Source organism: Perca flavescens, chromosome 11, assembly GCF_004354835.1.
Source record: "Perca flavescens isolate YP-PL-M2 chromosome 11, PFLA_1.0, whole genome shotgun sequence".
NCBI lineage: Eukaryota > Metazoa > Chordata > Actinopteri > Perciformes > Percidae > Perca > Perca flavescens.
In genome coordinates, this window is record NC_041341.1 from 35,130,098 (window position 1) to 35,156,100 (window position 26,003).

At 43.5% G+C, this 26,003-nt stretch overlaps 1 protein-coding gene across 1 annotated transcript in view; it reads right to left on the minus strand.

Annotated features, from left to right (window-relative positions):
* Window positions 1-9,369: 9,369 nt before the first annotated feature.
* Window positions 9,370-26,003, minus strand: part of crfb2 (cytokine receptor family member b2) — a 44,428-nt gene continuing 27,794 nt past the window's right edge. Inside the window, exons 12-15 of the mRNA XM_028590492.1 lie at window positions 23,046-23,191; window positions 13,405-13,567; window positions 11,869-12,005; window positions 9,370-10,110 (exon numbers count right to left, since the gene is read on the minus strand). Of these exons, the coding sequence (XP_028446293.1) occupies window positions 10,027-10,110; window positions 11,869-12,005; window positions 13,405-13,567; window positions 23,046-23,191 (530 nt within the window). The 3' untranslated portion in view covers window positions 9,370-10,026. The remainder of the gene's footprint in view (window positions 10,111-11,868; window positions 12,006-13,404; window positions 13,568-23,045; window positions 23,192-26,003) is intronic.

Genomic DNA, 26,003 nt, shown 5'->3' on the forward strand with positions numbered 1-26,003 from the left:
GCTTCCAGGAAGCAGCCTATCGGTGCCAGGGACTACTGTCAAATATGAATAAACTAGACTAATAGGGGAGGTTCCAGTGTTGTGGTTGAGTTGCCTCTGAATGGATCGAGAATTTTGAATAGCGCATGCGCATAACGGATCGCGCAGGCAGCACAGATCCATAGACAGTATAATGATGGACCAACAGATCAAGTGTCTCTGGCTCTTAACCCTTGTGTTGACGTCACATTGACCCGTTTTCAATTTTTGTTTCATATCAGAAAATATGGGACGTAGCCTAGAAATGGGAGGTTTGGATTAGTTATAATACTACCAGAGCAGTAGTTCACATGGGCCTCATCCAAGTCGATACCCCTTTAATTCCCATAATTACTTTCATTTTCTGTTTTCTTTTTTTTTTTTTTTGGTGTCTAGTCTAACTTTGAAGTTGCTGCTGATTTTTCTTCACTTCAAGACATGTGGGGTATTGCTGAGGTTTATTTTTAGCTACTGCATCTGTATTTAATTGCAGTAGGTTCAGTGCTGTTCTCGGTAGTGTTGGCTTGAAACGGCTGCTCTTTTTATTTTTTTAAGTATGTACTGACTGTATGCTTAAATTGGCACGGTGAGGCAAATTGCGAATTCAGGGTTGATCCGAGGTTCAGTTTCAATCTGTTTAAATTTGTTTCTGCTTTTCATTTTTCAAACACATGCTCAGAAAGCATTCACACACATACAAAATGCCACAACACCTATCTACCAAAGTGAATGAATTTTAAAATGAAGGTGTAAGGATGCCTCTTCTTTAAAAAAAAGAAAAAAGACCTGTTCAATCTGTTTCAAAAGCCTTTCTACAATTTGGCTTGTGTGGTCTCTGTTCTCTGCAGGTACAGCTGGGCAGCATTTTTAATCTGGATGAAATGCTGCCCAGCTGTGGAAAGATAATACATCATTATAATTCACGTGCCAAAACGTGTCACAACTACATAAATATGGTACAGAAGTGGCAGGTGTTGACAACTGATTCATCCAAATCTCCCCAGCTAATGTTGACATTGGAGTTAAACTACAAGAAAAAACAGCTATTAACTTTTGCAGTGTTGATAACATGAGATTGCCCATTCATCCATGTCATAGACCTGACCTTCATAACCAGCTTCTGTTTTGGATGTGTGGTTTTGCATGGGCCATTCTCCCTGCCATGACCATTGGTGTAATGGTAGCTGAAGAAGTGGCTCTACTGTGAACTTCACCCCGCCCTCTCCTTCCTACCTGTGTGCACATTCACACCAACTATCTGTCTGGTGAAGTACTCGGCTGCAGTAGTAGACTTATTTGTGCTTTTAGTACTTAATAATAAAAAAACAGATGTCCGAATAATGGTTTTCTATTTGTTAAACACAAAAGAGCTGCCACATTTGTCTAACAAAACTATTTTTACTTTTTTTTTGACCCAATGATCACTGCTACACTTGCATATGTGTATATATCTTTTGGGAGATGACATGATTTTTCCAACGTTGTCTCCGGGAGCATTCATATTCCACTGATTGCAACAGCAAATATGTTTTGAAGGAAGCAAGAACGCCGCCTGGATTACAGTTTGATCAGCATAGTGAGAAAATGTTCTCGAATGAATTAATCTGCAATGTTGCAACACAAAATGCAGTAAATGTATCAACATAGTTATGTTGTCAGTAATAGGTGAGTATTGCCTGCTACAATTTCACAAATCAATTAAATCTGATTAAAATCCATATCTCATAATTAATAGAGTTGTGTCCGTGTGATGCTGTTGCTTTTGCGCAGCAAGTCAGGAACTGATGCGGCAGCTGCAAACCAATCCAGCATCACTGTTCTACTGGCTTATAAGGGAGCTGCTGATTGGATGTTCAAATATTTTTTTTTCCTCAGTCAGTATAAGTAAGACACACACGCACAAATATCTAGAGGCCCTACTGTGTCCATAATTTCTCCATTAATGACCCGATGGGTGAATTAATGATGTTTTTGGATAAGTCGTAAGTACTTGCATTTACCTTATATGTTACACCACTGGCCATTACAAATGAGAGATAATAGCCTGACTCCTGTGGATGTGTTCTCACATCCAGGATGCCGTCTATGTTATCCTAAACTCTGCCACTGATCTGCACCATGACGGATTCATGTAAAAAAAAACATGTCTTCCTTGTTTAAACTGAACAAAGAGGTTGGACTGTAGTGTCTTTGAAACGTCTTCCTTTCTGTTGTCATTCCCCATTCCCTTCACTCGTGTGACCTTCCACCCATGCATGCCGTGTGCCATGTGTCATTTTGACGTGCTGCTAACATGCTATGACTTCTTTTTACTTTGATACTCTAACTTAGACTTCCCTTTTTATTCCTCAATTCAGTTATATTTCTGTATTTCTGACCTTAATTTTTCTATCTCTCTCCCTCTTTTTTCCCTCCTGCTTCCCTTTTCTCTGTGTCCTTTTCCTGTCTTCATGTGTGATCTTCTTGGGCACCTATGGACCATGACATTGCCATACACACAAATTTCTCTCTCTCTGTGTTTGTGCTTTTATTATGTTTGCTTTTTCTTCTTGTCACTTGTGCTATGATTATCACTCAAAATACTCTAATGTGGACATCGGACTATATAGAATTGTCTTCTGTGGTTGGTCAACAACCTCAGCTACCCTCGGTTGCCAATGTGTGACCTACAGTCTGGCAGCACTTCTGCTGTCCGTGCTCACTGCGCTCTGGCTTTCATAAACTGTTATGGCTGTGGCTAAGACCCAGAACACGGAGTACCACACACAACACGGAGGAAAACGTTTAGAATGTCTTTAATGAATGTCATAAACAAAAACTCAGCAGCCTGAGACAGTCGGCTGCGCTGGTGGAGGAGACAGGACTGGAGCGGCGTGGGCAGAGCGTGGCGTGTCCAAAAACAACTCTCACAGGGATCCAAACGAGGAGATGAAATGTTTGAGGAGCGAAAGGCTGGCGGCACAGCAGTCGTAGGCACAGGTTCGAGTGGTGTAGGTCTGGATGAGAGGACAAAAACAAACATAGGTAAGCGGAGCACGAAAAACATGAGGCAAGAAACTTGAGCGCACGATTCACTAGGAGCCAAGTTACCACTATGGTAGCTGTAACGATCTGGCGCCGAAGACAGGTTCCAACCAGGTCTAAATACTGCAGCTGTGATGAGACAATCAGCAACAGCTGAGCAGAAAGAGATTGCAGGATAGCCAGCAGCTGTGCAGGTAGGTGGATCGCCCGGCCACGCCCCTTGACCTACTTTCGGCCACTCCAGCAACATGGACAGACACACAGGACAAGGAAAACAAACAAACCCAACCGCTCCCATAACATAAACTGATTTTGTTCAAGGAGAAAGAGGAACGTCTGAGCCTTTTGAAATCTTTGGGCCGAGACTCCTTTTTGCTTTCTATGCCTTTTGACCCTTGTGCAGCCACACACAGGTTTGAAAAAAAAAAAAAAAAAAAAGATGGAAGAGTCAAGACATCGAGGGTGCTCAGTACTTGCATCATTCTCAAATTTGGGGGGGTGATTTAGATTCTGTTAATAGTTTTTGTTTTCATCTGTTTAATGTTGTATATGAATATATTGAGAAAGGGAAACATTTTAGAGGGTTTTGTCAACGATACAACTTGGACTCGGGTGCTTAATTGAGATACGGTGAAGATAAAGTGTTGCTGTTTTGTCTTAGATATGATTAGTAACACATTCATAATGCCTTAATGTGATCTTAAGAAGGGGTGATACAATACAATAATTACCTTACACTGTTTTGATTATGTGTCTACAATGTGCTAACCAGAAATGGCAATTGTAAAGAGACTTTTATTTTGGAACTTATTGCCTATTAAACAGACACAACTTTCCACTGTTATGTCACAAAAGACATAAAAGCATGAACACTGCATGAAAGCTGACACAAGGCATGATCCTGTATTCAGATATAGTCAGCTGCTTTGAAGCTTCCCAGTCAAGCATTATAAATGTGTTAACCAGGTGAAGAGTACACATGCTGTGCCTAATTTCTGTTTTTTTGGATACAAGCTTGAAATGTCCTGCTGTACAAAATGATGAGGGAAAGATAACAATTGCAGAAAAATTCGAGAAGGAGAAGTAGGTAGAGGAAGAGGAAAAGCCCCAACCAGAGGTAGAGGCACACTAGTGGACCATGTTGTGAACCACGGATTGATGCTGAGGGAGACTGGACTAAGAGTTCAGCCAAATCTTAGTAGATATACAGTGGCATCTGTCATGAGGACATTTCAACAAGGAAACAGGTCAAAGAAAATCTGTCTACAGCTACAGTAATCAGCTGCTCATTGGATGCACCATATCAGCACTGTTGATATGGCATGTCTGTGACATGAGGATTGAGGGTCGAAAACAACAAGGAGGAAGGGGGCCCATATTCACGCGAGGGTTTACGATCTCTGACCCCAGGCTCAGGTACCCCTCATTGAGGCCCCAGGCTCAGGTACCCCTCATTGAGGCCCCAGGCTCAGGTACCCCTCATTCAGGCCATAGAGGACCCCTGTGACCAAATCTACGCTGCAGCTGTGCAAGGATGGATTCGACATTCAAGATGGTTCTTCCCACGTTGTCTTGCCAATGAGGATATCACCTGTGATAATGATGAAATTCTCTTGGCCGGATCCAGCTAGGCGAAGAGATAATGTCTAGTATTTTCTGTACTTTTTCAGATCTTTTTTTTTGTTTTGTCTGTTTTTTCTGTGATTGTAACCTGTTCTGGATAGAATATTTTAAGTTTTTTGTTTGCTGAGCTAACAGTGTTATGCACACTACTGTCGTAGAATGAAAACTGGGACATGTTTTGTTGTTGATTCTCCATGTTGACTGATTTGGGTATATGGAGAGAAATAAATTATATTTCCCTCAGTCTGCAGCATTGGTCTTGTGTAGTGTTTGGTGAACTTATTGTAAATATCTCTGTGTAATTCATTTACAGTACTCTAATCACTGAGAAGTAGAATTGCTAAAGTGTTTTAGGTTAGCAACAGCAGTGTGTATATGGTTAAAACTTAATTAAGTCAAATGAAAGGTGTGTGTTTCATATGGTAACAAAATATGTTTTTTATAAATTAGTGTATAGTTTTTGCAAGAGTGTTTCATTTTGCAAAGGTGCAAAGGTGTTGTGCTAATTGGGTGTGTGGTTGTGCTAATTGTGTGTAGTGTTTTGAAAACACGGGCCCTGGTTAAAATCGTGCTTAAGCAATCCAAAAAAACTGTAAAACACACTAAGATGTTAGTGTTACTTAACACCTTTCAGTCAAAATGGCTAAACATGGTTTGCTTTAATTTTGATATAAGCTTTCCTTGTTTCAAATCCCACGGGCCCACCAACTGTGGGAGGAACCACTGGGGTCGGGTGCGCTGCTACACAGGTGGCAGTGAAGGTCAGGGGCCTCGACGGACCAGACCCGGGCAGCAGACGCTGGCTCTGGGGACGTGGAATGTCACCTCTCTGTGGGGGAAGGAGCCGGAACTGGTGCGGGAGGTGGAGTGCTACCGGTTAGATCTGGTGGGGCTTACCGCTACGGACGGTCTCGGTTCTGGAACCATACTCCTGGATAGGGGTTGGACTCTTTTCTTCTCCGGAGTTGCCCAGGGTGTGAGGCGCCGGGCGGGTGTGGGGATACTCACAAGCCCCCGGCTGAGCGCTGCTACGTTGGAGTTTACCCCGGTGGACGAGAGGGTTGCCTCCCTACACTTGCGGGTTGTGGGGGGGAAAACTCTGACTGTTGTTTGTGAATATGCACCAAACAAGAGTTCCGAGTATTCGGCCTTCTTGGAGACCATGAGTGGAGTCCTGCATGGGGCTCCAGTGGGGGACTCCATTGTTTTGCTGGGGGACTTCAACGCACACGTGGGCAATGATGGAGGGCCTGGTAAGCCCAAACGGGTAGCGCGGGTAAATTGGGAACGTCTGGAGGAGGACCCTGTCCGACAGACTTTCAACTCACACCTCCGGCGGAGCTTTTTGTGCATCCCTGTGGAGGCTGGGGGCATTGAACCCGAGTGGACAATGTTCAAAGTTTCCATTGCTGAAGCTGCGGCGAGGAGCTGTGCCTCAAGGGACGGTAACCCACGAACACCGTGGTGGACACCGGTGGTCAGGGAAGCCGTCCGACTGAAGAAGGAGTCTTTCCAGGATATGTTATCCCAGAGGACTCCTGAGGCGGTTGCAGGGTACCGAAGGGCCCAGAGGGCTGCAACTTCTACCGTGAAAGAGGCAAAGCAGCGGGTGTGGGAGAAGTTTGGAGAAGACATGGAGAAGGACTTTCGGTCGGCACCAAGGTGCTTCTGGAAAACTGTTCGCCACCTCAGGAGGGGGAAGCGGGGAACCATCCAAGCTGCGTACAGTAAGGATGGGACACTGTTGACCTCAACTGAGGAGGTAATAGGGCGGTGGAAGGAGCACTTTGAGGAACTCCTGAATCTGACTAATACGCCCTCTATGTTAGAGGCAGAGCTGGAGGATGATGGGGGATCTTGTCAATTTCCCAGGTGGAAGTCACTGATGTAGTCAAACAACTCCACAGTGGCAAAGCCCCTGGGATTGATGAGATCCATCCAGAAATGCTCAAGGCTCTGGGTGTGGAGGGGCTGTCCTGGTTGACACGCCTCTTCAACATTGTGTGGTAGTCTGGGACAGTGCCAAAGGAGTGGCAGACCGGGGTGGTGGTTCCCCTTTTTAAAAAGGGGGACCAGAGGGGGTGTACCAATTAGAGGGGTGTCACACTTCTCAGCCTCCCTGGTAAAGTATACTCCAAGGTGCTGGAAAGGAGGGTTCGGCCGATAGTCAAACCTCAGATTGAAGAGGAACAATGTGGATTCCGTCCTGGTCGTGGAACAACGGGCCAGCTCTTCACTCTTGCAAGGATCCTGGAGGGAGCCTGGGAGTATGCCGGTCTACATGTGTTTTGTGGATCTGGAAAAGACGTATGACCGGGTCCCCCAGGAGATACTGTGGGAGGTGCTGCGGGAGTATGGGGTGAGGGGGTCTCTTCTCAGGGCCATCCAATCTCTGTACGACCAAAGTGAAAGCTGTGTCCGGGTTCTCGGCAGTAAGTCGGACTCGTTTCAGGTGAGGGTTGGCCTCCGCCAGGGCTGCGCTTTGTCACCAATTCTGTTTGTAATATTTATGGACAGGATATTGAGGCGTAGTCGGGGTGGGGAGGGGTTGCAGTTCGGTGGGCTGGGGATCTCATCGCTGCTCTTTCCAGATGATGTGGTCCTGATGGCATCATCGGCCTGTGACCTTCAGCACTCACTGGGTCGGTTCGCAGCCGAGTGTGAAGCGGTTGGGATGAGGATCAGCACTTCTAAATCTGAGGCCATGGTTCTCAGCAGGAAACCGATGGAGTGCCTACTCCAGGTAGGGAATGAGTCCTTACCCCAAGTGAAGGAGTTCAAGTACCTTGGGGTTTTGTTCGCGAGTGAGGGGACAATGGAGTGGGAGATTGGTCGGAGAATCGGTGCAGCGTGTGCGGTATTACATTCAATTTATCGCACCGTGACGAAAAAAGAGCTGAGCCAGAATGCAAAGCTCTCGATCTACCGGTCAGTTTTCGTTCCTACCCTCACCTATGGTCATGAAGGCTGGGTCATGACCGAAAGAACGAGATCCAGGGTACAAGCGGCCAAAATGGGTTTCCTCAGGAGGGTGGCTGGCGTCTCCCTTAGAGATAGGGTGAGAAGCTCAGTCATCCGTGAGGAGCTCGGAGTAGAGCCGCTGCTCCTTCGTGTCGAAAGGAGCCAGTTGAGGTGGTTCGCGCATCAAGGATGCACCCTGGGCGCCTCCCTAGGGAGGTGTTCCAGGCACGTCCAGCTGGGAGGAGGCCTCGGGGAAGACCCAGGACTAGGTGGAGGGATTATATCTCCAACCTGGCCTGGGAACGCCTCGGGATCCCCCAGTCGGAGCTGGTTAATGTTGCTCGGTTTGGGGTCCCCTGCTGCTTTTATAATTTGCCTAAATATGATTATTTTGTATTTTTGTCCATCTGATTGAATGCTTGTATATAAATAAATCAGACGTTACTCAACAGTTACTCAGTACTTGAGTAGTTTTTTCACCAAGTACTTTTTTACTCTTACTCAAGTAATTATTTTGATGACTACTTTTTACTTTCACTTGAGTCATATTATTCTGAAGTAACAGTACTTTTACTTGAGTACAATTTTTGGCTACTCTACCCACCTCTGTTCGCTGTCAATGTGACGTCAAAATGAATGGCAGTCAATGGGATGCTAACGGCGGGTGATGGCTTGTTAGCATCAAAATGGCGCCATAGGAGGTACGCTTTGTGGAGGCTGGCCAAGGGGATAAGCTTCTCCTCGGTCCGCGTGCAACCAGAGCAAGGTTACCTCCCCTTTCTCTGCTTTGCCCGCCCAGAGAATTTGGCCCACCCATGAGAAAGAGACATCATGGCTTTCCCCCCCTCTCTCCTCCTCAATAGCTACAGACACAGAAATGGCACATACTAAGGAAAGCTCATTGTGGGACTGGCTCTAGTAATTCTGCACCTTTGACAGAATTTCGGGAAAGAGACTTCAGATACAGTATTAGGGGACTACTAAGGTCTATATAAAAGAGACTTCAGATACAGTATTAGGGGACCACTAAGGTCTATATAAAAGAGACTTCAGATACAGTATTAGGGGACCACTAAGGTCTATATAAAAGATACTTCAGATACAGTATTAGGGGACCACTAAGGTCTATATAAAAGAGACTTCAGATACAGTATTAGGGAACCACTAAGGTCTATATAAAAGAGACTTCAGATACAGTATTAGGGGACCACTAAGGTCTATATAAAAGAGACTTCAGATACAGTATTAGGGGACCACTAAGGTCTATATAAAGAGACTTCAGATACAGTATTAGGGGACCACTAAGGTCTATATAAAGAGACTTCAGATACAGTATTAGGGGACCACTAAGGTCTATATAAAAGAGACTTCAGATTAGGGGACGTATGTGTGTGTGTGTGTGTTTGACTTGGAAAACATGAGCATCTGGCAACAGTGCTTGTAGTAGTAATCCCACAATTTCCCATGAACACTATGGGTCCTATCCTGCACCCAGCGCGGCGCAAAGCCCGACGCAAGTGTCTTTGCTATTTTAAGACCGTCCAGCGCCCACGTCGTTTAAATAGCAAATACCTGCGCCCATCTGTGGCCCATGGGCGTGCTGGTCTTACAGGGAGGTGTGTTCAGGTGCATTCTGGGCGTATTGCTATCTCGAGGCAGCGGGAAGTGATCGCGCCATTGACCAAAAACCTGGTCTAAAGTCAATAGCGCAGCATTAAAGTTAAAGAAGTCGTACAACTCTCCTACAGGATACCATGCTTTATTCACCAGATGGTTATGATTATATTGCACTCAAGAAAAATACATGTAAGAACAGTAACAAAGAAAAGAGTCACAGAAAAAGGACAACACGAAAAATCACAGCATTTAAGTAAAATTACAATAATAAAACAAGCGCATGCAGTAATAATACTCAAACTAATGCATGAACTATGCTAACGTTTTATGCCTATTCCTATGACTTGGTTGTTCAGGGTCTAATGCATCAGTCTACTTTAAATCTAAAGTGAACTTTTGATTTCTGTTCTGTCCATACTCATTTGATGTAGTTATTCAATGGATTATAAAAGTTCTATTAGGAAATGAAGTCACAGCAGCAGAAAGAAACCATTAACAGACAGCAACTTCATCTATCTCAAACACATTTTAGAAAGTCAGAAGAAGAATCAGAGGATATTGGCATAGAAACAGGATAATAACAATTTACAAAAACATCTCACTCTGATAGTAAACCATACACTTTACCCCTCAACTTCTACCTTTTATCTAAACCAGACAACCAAACCAACTCCACCTAAACAGACTCCGCTGGTCTCCAGCTTACATCCTGTCCCTCCACAACACTTCAAACGGCTTGAAACATTTGATTTCAGAGCCACGCGGCTGTCTTCCTGTCCTTCCTCAGAGCTGCTCCTCAGTGAATGAACAGTCAGAGAGTCCGACGGGAGCACATCCACCAGTCTGGCACTGGAGGAGAATGTATGACTGGAGAGAAGAGAGAAAGAGTCAGAGATAGACAATACGCTACCTAAAGTCTCACCAGGGTTTGTGTTGTTGTTGTTTTTTTGTAAAATTAAAGGTCCCATGGCATGTAAATTTTATGAGGTTTTTTAACATTAATATGCGTTCCCCCAGCCTGCCTATGGTCCCCCAGTGGCTAGAAATGGTGATAGGTGTAAACTGAGCACTGGGTATCCTGCTCTGCTCAGATGGGCTGATCTGGAAACTTCTCCTTATGAGGTCATAAGGAGCAAGGTTACCTCCCCTTTCTCTGCTTTGCCCGCCAAGAGAATTTGGCCCACCCATGAGAGAGAGAGAGAGAGACATCATGGCTTTCAAATGAGCAGTTGGTCAAGGCCACACCCCAACCTCCACCTTGCACCCCCCCCCCCCCCCTCCCCCTCTCTCCTCCTCAATAGCTAAAGACACAGAAATGGCCCATACTAAGGAAAGCTCATTGTGGGACTGGCTCTAGTGGCTGTAATTCTGCACCAAGGCTGAATTTCAGGAAAGAGACTTCAGATACAGTATTAGGGGACCACTAAGGTCTATATAAAAGAGACTTCAGATACAGTATTAGGGGACCACTAAGGTCTATATAAAAGAGACTTCAGATACAGTATTAGGGACCACTAAGGTCTATATAAAAGAGACTTCAGATACAGTATTAGGGACCACTAAGGCCTATATAAAAGAGACTTCAGATACAGTATTAGGGGACCACTAAGGCCTATATAAAAGAGACTTCAGATACAGTATTAGGGGACCACTAAGGTCTATATAAAGAGACTTCAGATACAGTATTAGGGGACCACTAAGTCTATATAAAAGAGACTTCAGATACAGTATTAGGGGACCACTAAGGTCTAAATAAAAGAGACTTCAGATACAGTATTAGGGGACCACTAGGGTCTATATAAAGAGACTTCAGATACAGTATTAGGGGACCACTAAGGCCTATATAAAAGAGACTTCAGATACAGTATTAGGGGACCACTAAGGTCTATATAAAAGAGACTTCAGATACAGTATTAGGGGACCACTGAGGCCTATATAAAGAGACTTCAGATACAGTATTAGGGGACCACTGAGGTCTATATAAAAGAGACTTCAGATACAGTATTAGGGGACCACTAAGGTCTATATAAAAGAGACTTCAGATACAGTATTAGGGGACCACTAAGGTCTATATAAAGAGACTTCAGATACAGTATTAGGGACCACTAAGGTCTATATAAAAGAGACTTCAGATACAGTATTAGGGACCACTAAGGCCTATATAAAAGAGACTTCAGATACAGTATTAGGGGACCACTAAGGCCTATATAAAAGAGACTTCAGATACAGTATTAGGGACCACTAAGGTCTATATAAAAGAGACTTCAAATACAGTATTAGGGGACCACTAAGGTCTATATAAAACAACTTCAGATACAGTATTAGGGGACCACTAAGGTCTATATAAAAGAGACTTCAGATACAGTATTAGGGGACCACTAAGGTCTATATAAAAGAGACTTCAGATACAGTATTAGGGGACCACTAAGGTCTATATAAAAGCATCCAAAGAGCACCATGTCATGGGACCTTTAATTAGTTCAGGTACTAACTAATCAAACAGACTGATCGGAGTAAGTGTCTGGATAACAGTGGCACCTTCTCTCTGTGTGCACATGGAGTATATTTTGAGTGCTAAATGTAAGGCGAGGATGAACAATTGATTCTTCGAGTCCCAGCACACACAGTTGGATCTGTTACCAGGGTTTTGGGGAGGCGTTGTCTTAGTAATTCAAAGCTCAGCTGACCACCGTAGATGCCCAATCCAGTGACGAGGAAGCCCAGGGCACAGAAAGCCGCCAGCAGGCTGAAGACCACATACACTGGGGAGGACAGGAGGACAGCAACATGCATCACATTCACAGACTGGCACACTTGTCATTATATCAGAAATCCAGTTACTTGTGGAAAGGCTGGACATTCAATTAGCCTTCAGTTTGCATGGCTACTATATTACATTAAGGTGAGAATCCCAGAAAATAACCTGTAGTCTATATCCTTGACGTTCCACTTCCGGGATTGTTCCTTTACCGACGGAAATTCGGATTTCACTCATTTAGGCCGGATAATCCGTCCCCTTCCGCTTCCTTTGTGTTGGCGTTCTAACCTCTGGTGGATTTATGAGGACTATGGTTAACTGCTCTTCAGATCTCTGCAGGGTAAATCCAGACAGCTAGCTAGACTATCTGTCCAAAACGTTGGAGTTTTCTGTTGCACAACTAAAACTACTTTTGAACGTACACATGTTCCACCAAAACAAGTTCCGTCCCGAGGACGTTGGGCGCTTAGCTCCGCCCATGACGATTGTGATTGGATTAATGGCCCTGACACACCAACCCGATAATCGGCCTTCTGGCGAGGTCAGTTTGGTGTGTTCCGTGCCGTCGCCCCTCTAAGGAGCTGTCGGCCGACCATGCTTGGTCGGAGGGCAGGCAGTCAGACTAAGTTGCTAACCCGGAACACACGAGCAGGATGGGTGACGAACGGCTCTCAAAATCTGACGAAAATCTTTTAAACTGACCTTTGTCGATCTGAAATGAAGACAGATTCAGCAACTGCACGGCCTATTTCTCACTTAAAATGTTTTCAGTGAACTATTTTCGTAAAATACAAGCTCGTATTTCGAACATGCCACCATGAGTGTCAGCTGGAGAAGCCAGACCCACGTGACGCGTTGTCACGTACGCTCAAGACAGCGTGTGTTCGGAGGCACTTTTTGGACCTTGGGGAGCCGACTGATCAGTCCGACTGGCTTTTCTGCCGACAGTCAGGTGTGTCGAGGCCTTAAAGAAAAGGCAATAACCAGAGCACATTTTTCTCCCATGCTGGAATGCCGTGTGGCCTCGCCAGACCCTCCTCCACTGCGGCGCAGCGGAGGAGGGTCTGGTAAAGCAAGACTAATAACCTGAGACCTGGCAAGCTTCAGTGTTAAACTGTCCAATATCAACATCTCTGAGAGGAACTGTTAAAATTCAAATGAAGTTCCTCTTTCAGCCTTTAAACACTGGAGAGGAACACTAGCCTATTCAAACACAGTTCAGTTCCCAGTTTTAATCAATCTGACCTTCATATAGGTAAATATCTTCTTTTTGTGGCATCAATGTCTGCTTATTATGATCATCCCCTAAATAAACCGATTAAAAGAAAAGGCACATGCTTGGATCACCATTGTCTGTCTGATTTATTGGCGGCTGCTGAGCCTGGCAGTAAAAGAAGACGTACGTGAGCTCCTGGACGGAGGAGGGCTGGTGAAGGCACAGTGAGGCTGACTGGAGACATGCTTGGTGTTGAAGAACGACGTCACAAAGACTTTCACACAGTACTCCACCCCCGGCTGCAGGTACCCGATCACGTGCTCCTCCTCGTAAGGCACACTCATCGTGAACTGCAACACAACACACACACACACACACACACACACACACACACACACACACACACACACACACACACACACACACACACACACACACACACACACACACACACACACACACACACACACACACACACACACAAATAAAAACACATTTACAGTTTGGAGTGCCGGCTCCTGTTGATATTTGATTTCAACTGTCACAGAAAATCGGAGTGTCTTTTGCGATATGTAGCAGCCTTTCACGATATGTTTAATGTGCCAGTTGATTTTTCAACGACTATAAAAAAAAAATAAAACGATATATTGTGCAGCCCTAACTTCTACTGTAATTTATTCTGGTCTGAAAGGGTTTAATGTTAAAATTTGAACTTTATGTTAGTACCCTTACTTGTACCTACTCTTTATTTAGTTTTTTTTTGTTGAATTGTAAATGTCATATTTGTACACTTTATGTACATATTGTGGTGGCAAATTTTATTTTAACCATTTGTTTAATGATATTAACCATTGGTTTAAAGATTGTTTTATAACGCCACAAGATTTAGCTTCTTCATGTGTAGATTCAAAAGGCTCCAAGTGAAATAGTTGGCAACCGTGAACTATAGCCTAGAGAGTTATTTAGTTTTACTAGTTTGAACCTTCTCACATTGTTGACTTTTTAGCAGACGAAGTGGAGAAGGCCACAAACCGTGTCTCCTTCTGCCTCCTGAGATAAACTGTTGTTTAGGCTAATGAAAAGAACAGGAGCCGAGGGGAAGGTGAGACAATGGTGTGACTGTTAATGATGTCCTCTCTTCAACTATGGCCATGCTAAAAGATACATTTAGAGGGGTGGCTTAACGGAGTTTCTTCACTATATGATGTTTGGATGTTTAGACTTTAGGTTAGAAAGACATTTTCAGTTGTGCTGCGTGTACCTGAAACTGTGTTTTCTCCATTTGCAAATGTAAATAAATACTCAAAGACCAGACTTTGGTTTAATTCTCAAACAGTCGTTATTCGTTTCGATTTTATCATGAATATCACTAATGCTGCTGCTTCAAGGAAAACTTCCACCACAATATCTTGTTTAGCACTCAGCACTAGGAAAGTGTTCATTCAAAATCTGTCTGAATAATCAGTGGTGTATACCCACTAAGAGAGCTCCAAGATTTCCATATACCCACTTAAAAATGACACGCAACGACATACTTTCCATTATATTTTTGATATAGTTTGAATTGACATCTGTGTTGCTCTTCTTCATGTAGGCTATATAAAGGGATTTCCACTGTAAATTGGTGCATACAAGTGTATCAGAAAACAGGAAATTAAGTCGTTGATGCTCCAAACTTCCCTGAGGGAGGACACCCAGTCCCCCCCTACTATGATATGCCCCCCCCCTCCCCCAAAGGCAGATTCTGGCCAATATACAGTACAGTATACCCACTACAATACATTAGTCTACACCACTGTGAATAATCCCATAATGGATGGGCCGTGTAAGCAAAAATAAACCATTCATTTATTCACACACCAGGAGGTGAACGTTTAGCTAAACTATGGTTGTACTGTGTTATATCATATGTTTCCTTTGCTGTTTTAAATGTCATCATTTTGTAACAATAGGCTAAAACCTGAGCTAGTTGCGTCTAACAGTGAGTCAAAATAATAGTAATAGTTTGGGTAAATAACTCAACAGTAATGTACGAAGAAACACTGGGTGAAAACAACATTTCTCTAGAGGTGTTAACTACCACAGGACTGGGAAAACGCTTGGTGCTGCATTGACCCAAATTTGATGGTGTATCCAATTTGGTCTGTCATTTTAAACTGATGATGAAATAAATGAAGCAATTAGCATGTATCCACTAGAATTTTCAAACCGCAATTAGAACTTCATGTTGAGAAATAAAATGTATAAAAAATAGAACAGAAATGTAGATGAACTCCATGACTTTAGCATTTCTAAAATCTTTGTAACAGGCCTGAATTTTTTTTGTCTGTCAGCAGGATTATGGAAATCTGCTGGCCCTGATTGTCATGAAACTTGGTAGAAAGGTGTCACATGGGCGACGCGTGGTAAAACACAAATATCACCACAACCAATATGAGAAAAACATTGTGATTTTTTCTTGTGTGATGGCGGAAGCAGGTGTGCAGGGCTCAGGGGCCAACAGGGCTTTGGCTTTGGAGGTCTGCCTCTCTGAGGCTACATCGACAGTACAGGCCAAAAGTTTGGACACACCTTCTCATTCAATGCGTTTCCTTTTTATTTTCATGACTATTTACATTGAAGATTCTCACTGAAGGCATCAAAACTATGAATGAACACATATGGAATTATGTACTTAACAAAAAAGTGTGAAATAACTGAAAACATGTCTTATATTTTAGATTCTTCAAAGTAGCCACCCTTTGCTTTTTTATTAATAAGGGAAAAAATTCCACTAATGAACCCTGACAAAGCACACCTGTGAAGGTAAAACCATTTCAGGTGACTACCTCATGAAGCTCATTGAGAGAACACCAAGGGTTTGCAGAGTTATCAAAAAAAGGAAAGGGTGGCTACTTTGAAGAATCTAAAATATAAGACATGTTTTCAGTTATTTCACACTTTTTTGTTAAGTACATAATTCCATATGTGTTCATTCATAGTTTTGATGCCTTCAGTGAGAATCTACAATGTAAATAGTCATGAAAATAAACAAATACATTGAATGAGAAGGTGTTTCCAAACTTTTGGCCTGTACTGTACACTACTACGTTTTGGTTTTTAAGTGGCGTTTTGAGCCAAAAAACTAGCCTGGATGCCAGCCGAACTTAGTCCCGCCCACAACATTTGAGGTTGGGAAGTTCGGTCTGGACTTGATCCGTTGTGGAGCAACTATGCTCCAACCAGAGCTGTTCGGACCAATCAAATTGTCAGGGCGGGCTTTATATGATGATGGATCAACAGTTACAACAAAGATGGCTGCCGCTGGAGAATTGAGATGTGTAGATTCCGCTATCTCGTCTGTTCTAGAAGATATCGACAGCGCATTCATTTTAAAAGAGGAACAGAGAACCGCGACCACGTATGTATACACACTGCCACACCCGTCCGCACAACACAGAAACTGTCACCTCTGCCTCTGCTCTGTCGGAGCCTGCCTTTGACTTATAGGTTCTGCAACGTCTGTCTGTCTCCGTTGCTCTGATTGGTTGTAGGTCTATCCAATTGAGTGCAGAGGCATTTTCTTTCCTGGTTGTGTTGAAATCCGCCCCATAATCACAGCCCAATGGAGCAGTATCAGACTCTGACTAGAATCTGAGTATGACCACGTCAGGCTACCAAAAAACATCTCTGGGTTTTAGCTCCAATAGCAGCTTATTAATCTCCATTTATACTAATGCCCAAACTGCATATCACATGACCAATCACATATACTGGGCATGTGCGTGCCGGAATAACGTTACAATCCACATTCCATTCTGTGAGAACTCTCCGTTTTATTTGTATCCTAAATTGCAACACTGTTTTCTGTGTGAACAAACCTCTGGACAATCCTTCCGCCCATCCTGACTCTTTTGTATCTTACTACACGCCACTAAATGAATGTAGCAGTTGTTAGAGAATATGTGTATCCTTGTGTGTCTCATTAAACCTTGAGAACATTGTGAACTGAACCCTGCTTCGTGTCGCTTTGTTCTCCGAGATCTCGCCACTGCTTTCAGAATCAACTCACAAGAGGTCGAGCCAGTAGATGATAGGATTCCAACCACAAAACAGTCGCGATCGGATTTTTTCATTCACAACACGGTGTGAACAGGAAGCAGCGTGTTTTCTCTGCCCGGTGATGTTGGCGTGGTAGTACCTTTTAGTTGCAGAAGAGACTATGGAAGAAAACAGCAACGGCGAAAAGTAAGATATCTTTTTCTTTGTTTGGACCAATGACGAGGTAGAGCAGATACAGGGGACGACAAGGCGACAAGGGCGGCAGGAAGTACGGACTGGGAGTCTGTCTGACGTTACTCTGCGGTTGGAAATCACAGATGTGTGAAGTTGAAAATACAGAAACTACTCGGAGAAAGAACAAAGGTGAAGAGTAAGAGCAGGGAGCTTAGAGTGACAACGAGGTGGAGCTGTAACTGAAGGTATGTAAGCCTACCTAACCGATAAGACTGAGTGACATGCGTCGTCGTTTCTAAATGTCTCCGTTTGTGTCTGTCCAGACTACAAAGCAACCCCGCAGTTTTAAAACCAAAAACGGGGGCAGCAGTGTTTCCAAATGTCTCTGTTTTAGGGGCTTGGAAACTCTGCAGTATTGTGGACGCGATGCAAGGCATAAACATAGCAAAAGATATTTGTTTTTATTGTAATCGTAGCTTGAGTGCCCTTCTAGTTGACAGCATGTTTCAGCTGGTCGAGGTGGGGCTAATGAACCTACGGTATTCGTTAAAGTAACTAGTTGTTGAAGAGTGGAGTAAATGTTCAATATTTCTCCCTGGATTGTAGTGAAGTAGAAGTTAAGTAGCATAAAACGGAAATATTTAAAGGTGCTCTAAGCGATGTCATGCGTCTTTTAGGCTACCACATTTTTTTGTCACATACAGCAAACATCTCCTCACTATCCGCTAGCTGCCTGTCCCCTGAACACACTGTAAAAAACATCTTCTCACTATCCGCTAGCTGCCTGTCCCCTGAACACACTGTAAAAAACATCTCCTCACTATCCGCTAGCTGCCTGTCCCCTGAACACACTGTAAAAAACATCTCCTCACTATCTGCTAGCTGCCTGTCCCCTGAACACACTGTAAAAAACATCTCCTCACTATCCGCTAGCTGCCTGTCCCCTGAACACACTGTAAAAAACATCTCCTCACTATCTGCTAGCTGCCTGTCCCACTGTAAAAAAAAACATCTCCTCACTATCCGCTAGCTGCCTGTCCCCTGAACACACTGTAAAAAAAACATCTCCTCACTATCTGCTAGCTGCCTGTCCCCTGAACACACTGTAAAAAAACATCTCCTCACTATCTGCTAGCTGCCTGTCCCCTGAACACACTGTAAAAAACATCTCCTCACTATCTGCTAGCTGCCTGTCCCCTGAACACACTGTAAAAACATCTCCTCACTATCTGCTAGCTGCCTGTCCCCTGAACACACTGTAAAAAAATACATCTCCTCACTATCCGCTAGCTGCCTGTCCCCTGAACACACTGTAAAAAACATCTCCTCACTATCCGCTAGCTGCCTGTCCCCTGAACACACTGTAAAAAACATCTCCTCACTATCTGCTAGCTGCCTGTCCCCTGAACACACTGTAAAAAACATCTCCTCACTATCCGCTAGCTGCCTGTCCCCTGAACACACTGTAAAAAAACATCTCCTCACTATCTGCTAGCTGCCTGTCCCACTGTAAAAAAAAACATCTCCTCACTATCCGCTAGCTGCCTGTCCCCTGAACACACTGTAAAAAACATCTCCTCACTATCTGCTAGCTGCCTGTCCCCTGAACACACTGTAAAAACATCTCCTCACTATCTGCTAGCTGCCTGTCCCCTGAACACACTGTAAAAACATCTCCTCACTATCTGCTAGCTGCCTGTCCCCTGAACACACTGTAAAAAACATCTCCTCACTATCCGCTAGCTGCCTGTCCCCTGAACACACTGTAAAAAACATCTCCTCACTATCTGCTAGCTGCCTGTCCCCTGAACACACTGTAAAAAACATCTCCTCACTATCTGCTAGCTGCCTGTTCCCTGAACACACTGTAAAAAACATCTCCTCACTATCTGCTAGCTGCCTGTCCCCTGAACACACTGTAAAAAAATACATCTCCTCACTATCCGCTAGCTGCCTGTCCCCTGAACACACTGTAAAAAAAACCCGGTCTCTGTAGACAGCCCAGGCTCCACAAACTGCGACAAAAACAAACTGCGCCACCCTGCACCACCAAACATAACAAACAGTGTTCCAGCCAATAACAAACAAGAATGATTTGGGGGTGGGGGTTGGGGGGTTAGTGCGGGGAGGGGACGGGGTGAGGAGGAGGGAGGGGCGAGCTAGCCTCCGTTTTGTTTGACAAGACTTCGAATGTCAACAAGAAGTGACATCACCCAACATCACTTAGAGCACCTTTAAGTAAAGTTCCTTAAGATGTATTAAAGTTCTAAGTGCAGTAATTTTACCTAGTTACTTTTCAAAACTTTAATTAACAAAGAAATTTCAATAAAGTTTGTTTTCATGTTTCAATTTGTATCATTTTTAAGCAGAGGACACGTTAACTGAAGAGGGATGTAGCAGGGCCCCCTACTACATATATTGTATAAAATGAAGTTGCATATTAAACCAGGCCTACAATAACGTGTAGGATGGCCTAAAGCCTTTATACTGTACCTTTTTTGCATAGAATACTAAGCTATTAAAATAATAATTTTAGGTATGATGTTATAAATCATCTTATAATGTTACACATGCATGTAGCACATTGAATCCTTAGGATGAACTGTATCTGTGGATGGCTACCTTAGAGACTAACTAATCTATAGGCCAGTAAGCCTATCATCAGTGGAGATTTATATTTGCTGATATTATGTTCAAATTATGTTAAGACATTTTTGTTTTTGAAAAAACTTTCTAAAATTGACAATAATTTGGTGGCCCCGCTGTAGTGACCTTGAGGACCCCCTAGGGTTCCAGGGCCCGCTGTTGAAGGTCTCTGATTTATATAAAGGAACAAACAGAGTAGTAAATAAATATTCCAGTTGTTATTGTGAAAACCTGCAGCCACATTTTGTTGTATTTTATTCTTCAGTTTATGGGGTTATCTCGTGTTATTTCTATCAGCCACTTTTGGGGCCAGATTTGTTCTGTGTGTTGGAACAGTTCTGTATTTGTTTCTTTAGGGGAAACTCTTTTCTTTCTTTTTTTTCACTGTTCGTTGTAACTATCTGGTTACGTACTTCCCAAGAAATTGTTGCAGTTCATGTAGCAAAGGTGACACTTCCTGTGTCAAAGTACACATTTTGCCAAGAAAAAAAAGCTGCCGCACACCCAGGTGTTGAGACAGGAAACGCAAAGCAGCAAGACTCAGGCTCACTGATGTGTAAAAAGTGGCAGTACGTCTGTTGTTCTATCTCCCCTGATTCGAGATTATTTCAGTAATACGCTTGCTTGTTAAAGAAAGTAAAAAAGCTACCCATGTCTCCTGAATGCCACGCTTCACTCGGCTTTATAGTCCAGATTTCGTTTTCACGTTTTGAAGCTTCAGGGGAACAGGAAGTTTATTCAGACAGTTTGTGTCTCAAAACCCACACAGTGAAAAACATCAGCCATCTGAGGGAGCCTGACGCCTCTCTAAGCCGTAGATATGAGTGTGGCTTTGCTGTTGTGATTTCTCGGTATTTCACGCTGCTCTGAGTTTCCAATCATGTGAGATATGAACCTTTCTGAGAAATCAAAACAGCAAAGCCACAAGGCAGCTCTTTATCTCTCTAACAGCGGTTGTCCACCGCTCAGAAGGTCGGTGGTTCGATCCCCGGCTCCTGCAGTCTACATATCAAAGTGTCTTTGTCATGATACTGAACTCCGGATTGTTTGCGATGCTGCGCCATCGGTGTGTAAACAGGGGCGTTTTTAGCCCTTTGATAGGGGTGCCAAAGCACCCCTAAACTTGATTCTGGCACCCCTTAAAAAAGTTATTGCTAAAAAAAAAAAAAAAAAAAATCTATCGTGAGCTAAGGAGTTCTGCTCTAGGAATATCACAGCATCGTGAAACTAAACCCTGAATCTAGACGCATAGATCATTCAGAAAAACATTCACAGTCATTTTCAGAAAATTTTTGCTTGTCAGCCATTAATCAAAATCGCATACATCTCTAATTTTTAAAAGTTATTGACAATGCATATTAGAAATGTCTGCTTATACAGAGATACATACCCATATCCCATTTCATTTGCAATACCACCTCACCTTTGTAGTAATGGCCCTGTGGATCAGCATTAAAGGAAGATTTCTCAGAATTGTTGGTGTCTTTCTAGTTACATAATTCAATGTTTCCCCTACCATGATGGTTCAAAATGATGTAAAATGCACAGTTAGAATAATGTTAAGAGGGTGCCCCACAGGGCCCCTCCTAGAATCGGCCCTGGTGTGCATGTTTATCTGATGAGCAGGTTGTATGGCAGCCCTGGCCACCAGTGAATGAATGTGTGTGTGATTAATGATGGGTGCTGTAGTGTAAAGCGCTTTGAGCGGTCACTAACACTAGAGAAGCGCTACATAAATGCACTCCATTTACTTTTTTTTTTTACATTAAAGTTGAAGTAAGTGATTCTGTGCAAAGATTGTTGATATTTAAACTCAACTGCCAAACAAATACAACCCCCACCCTTCATAAGCTCCACCCACATCCACATCCAACATCTGACTTTTTTTCGGCGTACGCCAATTTGGGCTTTTGGGCGCACGTACACTTATAGTAAGGATCCTACGCACAGTTTTATAAATTAGACCCCTGGAACATAGGGTCAGTTTCAGCAAATATGACAGAAAGGTAGTTTTATAAGACTTAGCTACTGCACCTTTAAGGGAAAATTTAGGGTACTTGTGCTTTACTTGAGTCTTTTCTTTCCATGTCACTTTGTACTTTGCTACATTTCAGACAGAAATATATACATACTTTTTACTCCACTACATTCATCTACTGTAATAACGCTAACGCATTCTCTGTTCTGTTCTGTTAAGCGTCCTGCACATGGCTGCGTGGCATGAGCGTGGCGTGAGCGTGGCGTGAGCGTGGCGTGAGCGTGGCGTGAGCGTGGCGTTTCTGTTGCGTGGCGGCTGCGTGTCGTTTTCTGTCTTTGCACACCAGAAACATGTCTGTACACATGTATGTTTCCCATAAACATAACCATAAATATATGCTGATTTGATTACAGCAAGGACAACGTCGGCAGTACTGATGGCAAAATAGGCTCCAGAATATTTCCTTCTGTATTGACAGGTGCAAATCGATAATTATTTATTCTTTTTTTTTTTTTATTACATTTATATCTGCGTTTATGTCAAAACCTCGAGACTTTCAAACATCAAAATGTCATTTATTAAATGTATTTATGTCAAAATGACATATAAACATATTTTCCTATTCTATTTTACCTGGAAAAGCTTCCAACACGCTTGCGTGGCACGTAAAAAATAGGCGTTGGTTCTATTTCTAGCAGGCCCGTGCCTGAGACGTGCGTGCCACGCAGGCAGTGTGGAAGCTCTAACCTGTTACCATGGGAGACGAAATAAAAAACGGACACGCCACGCAGCCAGTGTGCAGGAGGCCTTATTGTCCCAGCAGCCATGACAGTGAGCCTGCCTGAACAATAGCAGGACCCTGAAACCTTTACACCTCTGCTTTTCCTGTTGTAGCTCCTACACAAATGGTTATTTTACACAAGTATTTGTATAAAATAACCAATTTGTACATTGTTTATTAATATCATTTTTTTGAGCCTGACACCTACCTGCACACCATCCCTGGTCCTTTGCACACGGAGGACGAGTTGACTGTGGAGGTCTTTCAGCCGACCCAATGTTGTTGGGACTCCGATGCGCAGGAGCAGACAGTTCCCACAGCCGGACACAGACACCTCCGGAGGTCCCAGCACAGCTACAGACACAAACCAACTACCTTTCAGTCTACTGGGAGGAGATCCTAATAATCATTGTTTAAAAAAAAAAAAAAACTGAAGCAAAGATGTCATTCAGATGTTGGACGGAACTTGCACATTCACTCCTTTTACAACATGTTGAAAAAAGAAACCTCATGTGTACTAAGTACACTGCATATTCCATGTTTCTATGGACCAATTATTCTGTACGTTTGCCGTTGAAGTTTGCCACCATCTACCTTGCTCTCAGAACCACTGTGGCTTTTGGGTTTGGTTGAAGCAATGTGTGTAACTTTGAAATATAATAAGTGACTGTGAATTGAAGTTGTTTTTCTTATATCTTTTACTTTTTGCCATGCTGAAGGGTTAGTAGGGTGACGTTAGTTGCTTGTGAAAAGAAGTAAACATATCAATATGAAGTTTGAATGACAACAATGACAATAAATGTGACAAATGAAAGAAATCAGTGGATTGTGAGTCTTGTTTAAGCGCGTCGACCAAGGCACATTCTAAAAAGGACAAGAATAGATCGAATAAGGTGCTCCTTTAGAAGTGGTCGTCTCACTGTCTGACAGAGTATATAGTGTAAGTGTGTGTCTCAATCAGTATATTTCCATGCACATAATATTCCGGTTTTTGCACTAATTCCGAAAAAGGTGATATTCCGACTAAGCTGTTTACATGGCTAATGAAAGTAAGTATTCCACTAATATTCCTGTTTACTTGTAGCCGTGCAAAAAGGATTTTTTCAAAGTTAACCAGCGGTGTTGGACTTGTTGGACCGTGTGAACACAGCCTCTCTCTTCCATTCCTTCAACCAGCTTCTTGAAAAGGTCGGCCTAGTGATGTTTGAGCATATCCAAAAACCTGTTGATATCAAAGTCTTTGATAATGTTTAAAAGTAGCTGTGTTTCTCCTCATCGGGTCTGCAGCCTGGCAAACTGTTGGCTGGTTGGTTTGGTGTACAGAAACCATAGCAACGCACAGAGCGGACCATAAGGCTGCGGTGAAAACCCTGATTGAGACGCATATTCCGAATGCGCTGTACACGTCCAAAGAATGCCTCTAAAACCAGAACAATATCGGAATATATCTCACAAACACAAGGCCTTATTCGGAATATGCTGTTTACATGACCTGTGTAAGGTATTTTATTGTGTAAGCTCTCAGTTGAAGGTTAAGAGGAAGTCACAGTAAACATAGAGCTTTTATTGTGACGGGAAAACAGAAGTGGATAAAGTGTTGTATTTTGTTACGGTTGAGTGTGTCAGGGAGGAATAAAGTGAGACGTGCCGTGGCGTCTTGGTTCCAGCACTGGAAGCCTGGTCTTTATTTTACAGCCCAAACTGAGTCTAGACGATATAAGAAACCCTCGGTTACACCTGGAGAAATAAGGACCGACTGACAGTATGTACTGGAAGTGTGTGTCTCACTGACAGAGTATAGAAGTGTGTGTCTCACTGACAGTATACATATATGTGTGTGTGTCTCACTGACAGTATATATATGTGTGTGTCTCACAGAGTATACAGTGGGGGAAATAAGTATTTGACCCCTTGCTGATTTTGCAGGTTTGCCCACTTACAAAGAATGCAAAAATCTACAATTGTAATCATATGTACATTCTAACAGTGAAAGACAGAATCCCAAAGAAAATTCCAGAAAATCACATCATATGAATTTATTAAAATTGATAACCATCAGATGAGGAAAAACAAGTATTTGACCCCCTGGACAAACAGCAAGTATTCTGGCTCCTATAAGCCAGTTAGTCGTTCTTTAAGACACAGACCCAATCTGAACCAATTATCTACATCAAATACACCTGCCTCACCTCGTTACCTGTATAAAAGACACCTGTCAACACCCAAACAACCAGCATCCAACATCACCACCATGGGCAAGACCAAAGAGCTTTCTACGGACATCAGGGACAAGATTGTTGATCTGCACAAGGCTGGGATGGGCTACAAGAGAATCGGAAAGCAACTTGGAGAGAAAAGATCAACTGTCGGTGCAGTTATCAGGAAATGGAAGAAGCACCACACCACCGCCAACCTCCCTCGGTCTGGGCCTCCACACAAGATCTTGCCTCGTGGGGTGTCCCTGATCATGCGAACGGTGAGGAATCATCCCAAAACCACAAGGGGGAACTGATGAATCAACTGAAGGCAGCTGGGACCACAGTTACAAAAGAAACGGTTGGTAACACACTACGCCGTCATGGATTGAAATCCTGCAGCGCACGCAAGGTCCCCCTGCTCAAGAAGAAACATGTACAGGCCCGCATGAAGTTCGCCATTCACCACCTGGATGACTCAGAAGAGGCCTGGAAGAAGGTGATGTGGTCAGATGAGACCAAAATAGAACTTTTTGGCCTCAACTCAACTCGTCGTGTTTGGAGGCCAAAGAACACCGAGTACAACCCAAAGAACACCATCCCCACCGTCAAGCATGGTGGTGGCAACATCATGCTTTGGGGGTGCTTTTCAGCCAAGGGGACGGGACAACTCCATCGTATTGAGGGGAGGATGGACGGGGCCATGTATCGTGGAATTCTGGACCGACATCTCCTTCCCTCAGTGAGAGAGCTGAAGATGGGTCGAGGATGGGTGTTTCAGCACGACAACGACCCTAAGCACACCGCCAAAGCAACAAAAGAGTGGCTGAAGAAGAAGCACATCAAGGTTCTGGAGTGGCCTAGCCAGTCTCCAGACCTGAATCCGATTGAAAATCTTTGGAGGGAGCTTAAAATTCAAGTTGCCAGGCGACAACCTCGGAACCTGAATGATTTGGAGGCTGTCTGCAGGG